Source organism: Mytilus trossulus, chromosome 3, assembly GCF_036588685.1.
Source record: "Mytilus trossulus isolate FHL-02 chromosome 3, PNRI_Mtr1.1.1.hap1, whole genome shotgun sequence".
In the NCBI taxonomy this organism is placed as follows: domain Eukaryota; kingdom Metazoa; phylum Mollusca; class Bivalvia; order Mytilida; family Mytilidae; genus Mytilus; species Mytilus trossulus.
Window position 1 is genome coordinate 47,641,837 of NC_086375.1, and position 11,096 is coordinate 47,652,932.

The 11,096-nt window shown below is 32.9% G+C and overlaps 1 protein-coding gene across 1 annotated transcript; it reads left to right on the forward strand.

The window, feature by feature from the left end:
* The first annotated feature begins 689 nt into the window (after nucleotides 1-689).
* LOC134710832 (NAD(P)H dehydrogenase [quinone] 1-like) lies at nucleotides 690-8,027 on the forward strand. The gene is given in 5 exon segments (XM_063571229.1): nucleotides 690-936; nucleotides 2,745-2,888; nucleotides 2,891-2,988; nucleotides 6,633-6,734; nucleotides 7,752-8,027. Coding segments are annotated over 5 exon segments (810 nt in total). The 5' UTR covers nucleotides 690-746.
* The last annotated feature ends 3,069 nt before the right edge of the window (nucleotides 8,028-11,096 follow it).

Here is an 11,096-nt window from a genome sequence, read left to right on the forward strand (position 1 = left end):
GAAGCCTTTAATTATTTCTACAAACTTTATCCTCAAATACGTCTTTCTTTGCCGTTTTGTAAATCAGACATTATTGAATTCTTGTTAACAGTTTCTGTCTTTTTCGAAATTCTCAAGATGAAAGCGCAAAATGCAAATATAATTTTGCGTATATATAGTCCTTTACGGATAATCACTCTTTTACCAATTTACGTACACCTAACCTTGTTATCACGATAAATTATGTCGCAATTACAATATATGATACGATATATGATTAATTATTACGATATATGATGTCGTTATTACGACAAAGTTGTGCGGTATTCAGTTTTCTCATTATTGAAGGCCGTACGGTAGCCTTTAAGTTCTCGATTCCACTTCATAAAAACTTTGGAAGATAGTTGTCTCATTCCCAATAATACCATATCTCCTTTCTCTCTATGCTGCCGTTATTATGACAAGGTCATGTCGTTATTACAACATACGATGTCGTTATTACAACATACGATATCGTTATTACAACATACGATATCGTTATTACGACATTATGTCATAGGATGTCGTTATTATCATATTTTTTCCTCATGTGGCCCTTACTGGCTTCTGTATAACGGGTGTAGATTATACCTAATTATTACATTTATTACACGAGATTTATATTCATTAAATACCTAACCATAATACAATGACTGGTGTGAAAATTACGTTGACATGAAAATCGATCATTATAGGCATATTGTACCAATAGTTCTCCTGAAGAAACGATGTACAAGAACTTTCTTGCAACACAGAAAACAGTTCTGATAGTTTATGCTCATTCCGAGCCTAAATCATTTAATGCTGCACTTCGCGACACAGCTGTTAAAACTCTTAAAGCCCAGGGATATAATGTTTTAGTGTCCGACCTTTACGCACAACATTTTCAACCAGTGATTTCAAAAACAGATATTATAGGTGAGTAATTTTACATTTCGCTTATTCGTAGAATATTGAGATTGTTAAACATGGGTTATTCAGGGAACAATCAACACAAGTGTAGTTTTCCCTGATTGAAATCATGCTATATTATGACAGTTTGTATACGCCCGTCGTCTTTTAGACGGGACGTATTATGGTAAACCGTTGTCCGTCCGTCCGTCCGTCCGTCCGTCCGTCCGTCGTACCGTCCGTCCGTCCGTCGTCCACACTTCGGACAATAACTCAAAAACACTTTCATCAATTTCCATGAAACTTAGGTGAATTGTTTATATCTATTGACGTAAGCTCCCTTTCGTTTTTTTTTTTTAATTTCAGATTTTAAGTTTTGGATTTATGGGGCTTTATTCATAAAAAAGGGGGGATTTTCACCACTTCGGACAATAACTCAAAAAGGCTTTCACCAATGTCAATGAAACTTTGGTGAATTGTTTATATCTATTGATATAAGCTCCCTTTCAATTTTTATAAATTTCAGATTTTAAGTTTTGGATTTATGGGGCTTTATTCATAAAAAAAGGGGGATTTTTAACACTTCAGACAATAACTCAAAAAGGCTTTCACCAATGTCCATGAAACTTTGGTGAATTGTTTATATCTATTGATGTAAGCTCCCTTTCAATGTTTATAAATTACAGATTTTACATTTCTGTGTTATGAATTTTTATGCTTAAAAAAAGGGGGGATTTTCCAATTTTGGGACAATACATTTAAAGCATAAAAAACAAGTTAAAAGAGCAACGGGCGTATCATGCGCTAAAGCGCATCCCTTTATTATTGTTTTGTATGATAACTATAGTATCAGCAGTGTTCTGAGTGATTTTCGTGTATTTGTGTTTGTGTGTTTTGTGCATTTTATTCAACTGACAAAGGCATGTATCAGAACGTATGTTATCATAAAAATTAGTCAAAGAATATTCATTTCTTATTTTTTTATTTTATTTAAAATGTAAATTAATTAATCGGGTTTTATCCTTAAAATACCAGATGAAATGATTGAACATCAAAAGTATCATTGAAAGACAGATTATTCCCTTTGCTAATACTTTTTCGATAGATTTGGCCATTTTCACATTTAAAAAAATATATTACATATAGATAGGGTCATTTTAAGCTTTCTTGACTTTAAAATTTCAAATATTTTTTCGTTTCATATAATTACAATAGTAAAACATTGGAACTACATGTATTTCATTTAAGATGTTTCCATGGATTACCGTATAATCTTGATTCCTTTTGCAATAAAAAAAATAAAGAATTTTGTTTATGGATTTATTATAAATGACTGTTACTAATGAAAAAGACAATTTTACAGTTTCATTTATCACATATGTATTGAATGAAGAACTTCAAACACTGTGTTATATCACTTCTTCTATTATATTCAGCTGGAATATCGATGTTGCTTTACACGTGTATAGTTCACACTTTTTACAAACTAATGCTTTGCATATATTTATACCATTTTACGTATATCCATCTTTAACATTTTCCTCGACAGGTGGACGGAATATATTAAAACTTAAAACCAAATCAGAACATTTTAAAAGATGATTTCTAGAGAAAGCTATTAATTTTAGCATCTTGTCAACAACAGTTTTATGTCCTCTGCTTTGTTTTTAATTGAGAACCTTTTTGTTTTATGATATTACGTGATATTAACAAAAGGATAAGAAAATCAAGATAACAGTTAGGTTAAAATTCAGCCATCATTTATAACTTCGATAACTGTCACAGAATATCAACTACATGAACTATTTTATCAGTTAATCACTTATTCATTTCAGGTGAACTCGGAGATCCAAAACATTTCAATTATCCAAATGAAGTCGGTGCAGCCTATAAAAAAGACAGTTTGTGCTTAGATATCAAACAAGAAATAGAAAAGTTAAAATTGGCTGACTTGGTTATTTTTCAATTTCCAATGCAATGGCCTCAGTTCCAGCTATTCTCAAGGGTTGGTTTGAGCGAGTTCTCATTAAAGATTTTGCATTCAGCTTTCTAAATATGTTTGATGAAGGACTTCTTAAGGTAATTATTAAATATATCAGTGGATATTTCTATTTTAGTATGACCATGCTAGTTAGATAAATAGACACATATGCCTTGATTTTCATATGATGAAGACATAATCTTTCAATCAGTATAATTGAGGTCTGGAGCTGACATGCCAATAACTGATAGTAGTCTTTTGTTAATAATTAGGAATCTGATGTTCAGTAGTTGTCGATTGTTGATGTAATGTGGTGTAATGTGTTTCTCGGTTTTTTATATATATAGACTAGACCGTTGGTTTTCCCGTTTAAATGGTTAAACACTCGTTATTTTATGGGACCATTTATAGATTGCTGTTCGGTGTGAGCCGAGGCTCCGTGTTGAAGACCAAACGTACATTGACCTTTAATAGTTTACTTTTATAAATTGTGACTTGGGAGGATAGGTGTCTAATTTGCTTCGGCTATCGACGACAAAATGAAAAACTTAAAGTTCTATAAATCACAAGTATATAAAAGAACCAATCAAAATGCATTCACTCATATTTATATTTTACAACATTGCCCTAAGTCACAAAAAATATTTTAGCATGAAAACAAATATTGAATGAATGCATACGGTTTTCCAATTCTGTCATATGATCAACATTATTTTGACATTTTAACCCTTGTAAGTTGTTTACTCAAAGACTTGTTTATAGTTGAATATATCTGAAAAAAGTATTCGAAATCATGGTATATTCAAAATTTAAAATTCATATCTTACATAAACATAAATCAGTACGAAAAGTTCTTTGTCAAAGGCAAATTTAGTATGACGGGTGCCGCATGTGGAGCAGGATCTGCTTACCCTTCCGGAGCACCTGAGATCACCCCTAGTTTTTGGTGGGGTTCGTGTTGTTTATTCTTTAGTTTTCTATGTTGTGTCATGTGTACTATTGTTTTTCTGTTTGTCTTTTTTCATTTTTAGCCATGGCGTTGTCAGTTTGTTTTAGATTTACGAGTTTGACTGTCCCTTTGGTATCTTTCGTCCCTCTTTTAGCCATTAACAAAAGTTTATCGTTAATATCACCCGGATGAAATCCATAAGTTCTTACATCCACAAAGTCATGTTCTACGTTTTTTCTTATATATTTGATAATCAACATCATTTGGATTCACTTGTTCTACTTCATTAGATCCTCGGTCATATTTTGTAATGTCCCCGGTCTCTTTCAATTTCGCAATGAATTTATCAGGATACAGTCTAATTTTCTTTATCACCGCTTTTGAAATGATATCGTCGATTTCAACTGCAATTATCTCATCATTATCATCATCATTGTTAATCTTGTACGGATTTTTGTGCTTCTACCGTATCGGAGGGGGGCATTAAGTTGTAACCTTGTCCGTCTACACCTGTCCAGTGCGTCCGTACGTACGTCCCAAAGTTGGTTGCTGTTCTCTAACTTTAGTTTGCCTCAACTGAATGTTATGAAAGTTATACACAATGCTTTTGACCACAAAACACAGATCAGGTATGAAATTGGTGGTGTCACTTTAACTGTTCTTGAGTTATGCCCCTTTATAAACATAAAAATTGCTGAATTTTTCGTTTCTGTTGTCTAACTTTAGCTGACCCCAACTAAATACTATGAGACTAATACACAATGCTTATTACCACAAAACACAGATCAAGTACAAAAGGTAGAGTCACTTTTACCGTCCTTCAGATATGTCCCTTTATGTATCTGTATACGATATGCAAGCAGAAACATCATCTGTGTCCATGCATGGCCACAATCCACATGTATTTTATCATAGTTCATTTAAATTTTTTGGGTATAGTGTGACGTCTACTTCCAATGAACTAGTACGCATAATGTGGAAAGAGTAGACATGCTAGCAATAGCTCAATCACCCCTAATCTTAACCAGTGGTGTAACAGAACAACATAATAAAAATACTATAAAAACCCTTTGAAATGGCTTCACTCATCATATCGACACAGAGAAAACAAATAAGGACACATCTGTATATTATGAACATTCATTACTAGAAATAAACTTATAATGTAGTCTTATAACATCAACACTTTAGGTACTGCTGAAGAAATTTTATTGACCTCTGGCCAATGGAAGCTGGCGAAATGGGGCAGAACTGTTTGTAATTTATTAATAAATTTGCATTTTATATCCGGACTCATTTATTTTCGTTTTTCTCCCAAAATAACACAAACAGAATAATCATAAGAGAGGATGTTAATGCGACTTTATGTGGTACCTATAGAACGTTTAATAAAATTGAGAAAGGTAATGGGGAATGTGTCAAAGCGACAACAACCGGAGCATAGAGCAGACAACAGCCAAAGACCACCAATGGGTCTTCAATGTAGCGAGAATTCCTGCATACATAGGTGTCCTTCAGCTGGCCCCTAATATGTATACTAGTACAGTGATAATGGACATCATACTAAACTCCGTATTATATACAAGAAACTAAAATTAAAAATCATACAAGACTAACAAAGTCCAGAGTCTCCTGACTTGGGACAGGCGCTAAATTGTGGCGGGGTTAAAAATGTTCATGAGATCTAAACCCTTCCCCCATTACCTCTAGCCAATGTAGAAAAGAAAACGCATAACAATACGCACATTAAAATTCAGTTCAAGAGAAGTCCAAGATCGATGTCAAAAGATGTAACAAAAGAAAATAAATAAAATGACAATAATACATAAATAGCAACAGGCGACTAGCAGTTAACTGACATGCCAGCTCCTGCCCTCAATTAAACTGATTAGAAGATTATGTCTTCATCATATGAATATCAGGCACAATCCCTGCAGTTAGGGGTTTAGTATCATTCTATCATAAAATATATGAGAACATAACCCGTGTCATGTTTAATAGTATAGATATATATGTTGTTTGAATTTTGTTCTTTTCAGTCTGTGTGTAGTAAAACGTATTCAACTTATATTTTGTCCCATTTGGATCATTTGGTCAGAAGAACAGAAAAAAAACAAATGAAAATGATCTATTACACAAAAAAAAAAGCTTCATTTCATTGACAAATCTCTTCATGAATTAAAGTGCAACCGATTTTTTTCTATCCAGTTCACATTTTAATTAACGGTTAAAAAAACTTAAAAGTACTTTCAAATGTTTAAATTACATTAACTTAACGTCAGTTGCACATTTCAACATGCTATGCTAAATAATACTACAGAAAATTTAATCCGGGTATAATTTTCAGTCTTATTTTTCACCTGTCATTCAACCCAAACTCTAATTGAAAACCCCTTTGTTTTTTATTACCTTTGATCTCATCTATCCAACTTTTTTTTTTACCTTTACAACCTAAAGTTTTAAAAAGTTGGATAAATGAGAATGAACCCATAAGAATTAATCTACAGTTCCTGCAGTTACTAAAAGCTACTTCATAGCCAACAGCAGCAAAAACAGTAAATAAATAATATTGAACTCCGAGGAAAATTCAAAACGGAAAAGTCTATTGACTATTCATTTTTGCATCAATATTATATTCGTGGTTTTCGTGCTGAAAATCTGCCTTATATGTTTGTAACATTCCTGGTTCCGTTTAAAAATAAAATACCTATATTATATTAATGACATCATGGTCGTATTTATTAAAAGTTGATAACCAACCATTTTATATGTGTTTCATATAATCCATTACAGGGAAAGAAATGTGTTTTATCAATGACAACAGGAAGTCCAGGAGGAATGTTTACACCTAATGGTTTGCTAGGAGACTGAGATGTTATTCTTTGGCCTATTCAGGTGAATTTTTTTCGAAGTTTTTAAGTATGATAAATATACGAAAATGAAGACTCAATCGTGATTTAAACCCCATATGTTAAACAAATACGTATATCTTAACCTATAATTGTTTACTTTTATAAATTGTGACTTGGATGGATAGTTGTCTCATTGGCACTCACACCACATCTTCCTACATCTATAGCTGTGTCATTGGAACTCATACCACATTTTCCTATATCTATTATATAGATATAGGAAGATGTGGTGTGAGTGCCAATGAGACAACTCTCCATCCAAATAACAATTTAAAAAAGAAAATATATATATATATCTTCACTTGATGGTATATAGGTAAAGATTTTTACAGAGAGAAAGGAATAAAAAATGTAAAACCGTAAAATAGGCAATACTTTTCAAAATAAAAGATAGAACATTATTAAAAGCCCTTTTACAGATATCTAATTTTTTCCAAATTCCAAATCGAAATCACCAAACACGTCGAATACTAGTATCAATATTCACAGTCACTTTATGGTTTATGACCCCTCCTGTAGCCATTTTTGTACGAACTTTTCAAACCTCAATTGTATCAAAACTACAGATATAAAGAATAATAGAGGTAGGCCATTTAGTACATATTCCAAGGGGAAACCTGATGCAAAGCATTATTTTTTACTGTTTCATTGCATTTAATAGAAAAAGATGACTTTGTGGCAAATAAATCAAGATTTTTATAGAAGGATGTTTTTCACCCATTTGTCCGTCCGTCCGTCAGGCCTGTTTTTGTCATCTAAATTCCTCTGAAACAACACAACAGAATTTCATGAAACTTTGTAAACAATAGTAAACAATAAGGACATACAATATAGATGTGCACAACGACATTAAATTTAGATTTAATTATTTTTCTAGGAGTAATACCCCTCTATCGTGACTCGCTTACTGCCGGCTTACTGTTGTAATCATAGGGAAAAAAACATCTTAATTTAATTAGATTATATAAAAACTAACAAATTATATTGTGGATATTTTCAGTATTGCACACTTCGAGGTTGTGGATTTGATGTTCTGAAGCCACATTGTATATTTTCACCTGCGTATGCTGATGTCAAACAGAGGGAACAAATGCTAAATGATTGGAGTACTCGCTTAAAGAACATTTTAACAGAAGAACCCATAGTTTTCCTATCAATATCTAATTTTGATGCAAATAAAGGGTTTGTAATGTCAGACAATTATGTGGAGGAGCAAAAGAATAAAGAAAACGGACCGTCTGTTGGACATCATCTAGGTAAAAAATTACCACTCTGAATACATATGTATAACAAAAAAATTAAAGTTAATAATAATATTGTCGCTATCTACCTGATGTGTCCATAAATATTTTGAATAAACATGTTTTCAATTGTATAAGTAAACTTGGTTTTAGTCATTTTGATATCTATCCCTATCCTGCATGACCACCATTCATATCCATGTAATCATTTTCTTCAAGGCCTCTGAACCCATACAATGCTGTTGATACTGATACCATATTACCAAGAGAACTGGATAAATGAGGCAACAGTAGTATACCGCTATTCAAAAGTCAATTATGAGAAAACAAATCGGGTTACAATCTAAAACTGAGGGAAACACATAACTATAAGAGGAAATAATAGATCAACAGAACCATTGAACTGCAATAAAAACATACGCCAAAATACATAGAAACGAACTATTTGAAAACAACTGCCATATTCCTGACATAGGAAATTTAAAAGAATGGTTGGTTAAACCTTGAATTATGGCTACACAAACCTTTCGCTTAAATAGCAATGTTAGAAAACATTGCTTAATTAACAACACTTCGTGACAGGAATACAGAACAAACAAACACAAGAACATTAAGCACAGAGAAATGTATAAAAAAATAATTATATGAAAGAGATTTCGATATATATTGCTCTAATCTAAACAAATATCTTTAGGTAGTTTTTATTTCTCAATAATGACTGTATGTACACTAGAGAGATTTATCATTTTGAACTAACTTTAGATAAAGCTAATACTAACAATGAGCATTGCCCTTTCCTGAATCTTGATATCTTTATCATTAATGGGAAGCTTAATACCAAAATTTATGATAAAGAGATGATTTTTCGTTTTTTTTATTGCTAATCATCCTTTTTTAGATGGTGACGTTCCCATGTCACCATCTTAGGTCTTCACATATCTCGATTCAGGCGTGTTTGTAACAACTTGTTAGAAAATATATATGTATAACTGAAAAAAAATTACTCCAAACTATTCAAAACATTTACTTAACTTTATCATCGGTACATGGACATCATTAGTAAATATAATTCAACATGCAGACATCTAATACGTTCAGGTAATTCACATCCAATCTTTTAAAGTACTAGTAATATTCTTAACAAATCTCAAAAATTTCGAATTCACCTCAAAATCTAACAAACCTTTGTGCCCGCGTCACACTGTGCCGATTTTTACGCCGATGGCAAACAATTATGGAAATTTTCAAAATCGGGACTGATCGTAATAGATCGGACTATTCGTAATGCCATCTTTAACAATCGTAGAACCATCGGCCACTTTCTCTAGCCTTCGGGGACAAATTCGGGAAGGGTTCTAAATTTTTTAACATGTTAAAAAATCCCCGAAGGTGCGTCCGATGTTAAGGGTTCGTATTGAGTTCGTATCACCATCCTCACAATCGTAATGTCACCGGGAATGCATCCTTGAACATCGTATCGCATTCGTGTTTCCATCGTTTCCATCGGGCAGTTTTGACATTACGATGTCTACACGAATGAATCACGAAGCTACCCGAAGTTCTTACGATGGCAACACGACTTCTTGAAGACCTCATAATCCCATCGTGTTGCCATCGAAGAAAAGTACGAAGGCGACAAGATGGAACTACGACGGCAATAAATCCAACTAAATTTAAGTTAATTTTCGCGCTAAAATACATTTAAAGTACCATGCGCGATATGCAATGGTCAGTCTAATACGACAGTTGAGAAAGAGGAGCTCATGTCATATGATTCTATGAGAACAAGAAAGGCGATAGCGTTGTTTCTATTAATTCAAATGGAACAAAAAGAGCAGCTATTACAGATTCAGGATTTACTTTTACAAGTAAAATATTATTTTTTGTTATTTTTTCATATCAAGTAACATAATGAAAATCATAAACGTCCCTCGTACACCAACACTGAAGGTACACGTACATAGGGAAACCAACTTTTTCTTCATTATTCTGATTTTTTTATGTATCGTCTAAGTTGTTGTCACACGAATGTTTACTCCATAACCATTTTGTTTTCTATATGTCATATTTTGCCGCATTTGTTGATTTCCCCACATCCTCCTTTTGTCTATTTTATAATGATATTCTCCTGGAAAGAGTTCTTTTTGAATAAAAGGAATCAACGAATCCATTACCTTACCTTTAAGATAGATCAGTAAACATGGGCATAATTATGGGTGATTATTCAGACACACATTTTACAGTTCAAACAAGGCAATGCCGAGCGTGGCATCCCCTCGTATGTAACATATTGGGGACAAATATGGACACTAAAGACACACTATATTTGTTTATGACACATGCAGAAAATGGTTAATTGAATATGCATTTTTGATACATAAACTATTTTTTAGAGGTCAACCAAAACATTCAGTAGAACCAGTAGGTAAAAAAATGAGCAACCAATTTCCTGTGTATTATGCTATTTCAAGGAGAAAAAACAAGTCCATCGGCCTGACCTTGACCGCTTTGGCCTTGAACGTAAAAAATATCAGATCATTACCAAGAGGAACAAAATACCAAATGTGGTTAAAATCTTTTGAAGCATATTGGTTTTAGAGTGTCCACAATGGTGATATTGCCTTGTATTACAACTGCCACTGTGACCTTGACCTTTGAACTTTAAAGTCAATAGCGCTTAAGATATTCTTAACGAGTAACACCATACCAAGTTTTGAGCATTTTGGTTCTAGAGTGTCCATAACAATTTTATTTACAAGCATCTTACATGTAGTAGGCGAGGGGATAATAAACTAAGTTTTATAAGAATTAGACAAAAAGATCGATTTCCCGCGATGCATGGCAGACTTGTACAGAAACGATATGTTGTCGAAATTCTGTTCGTATCATAAAAAAGTTCAAAACAGGTAGAACGCATTTTTAGATCGTTTGTATTTTCTTACAATAAAATATATATTCAATATTGATCAAACAATTCAAAACGCGTGATGCCTTCGGTATATAATTAAAATGCATCGTAAGATGATGACGTCTTTTAGACATCGTATGGCCATCGCGCCATCATCGTAATCCATCGTGTAGCCTTCGTAATCCATCGTGTAGCC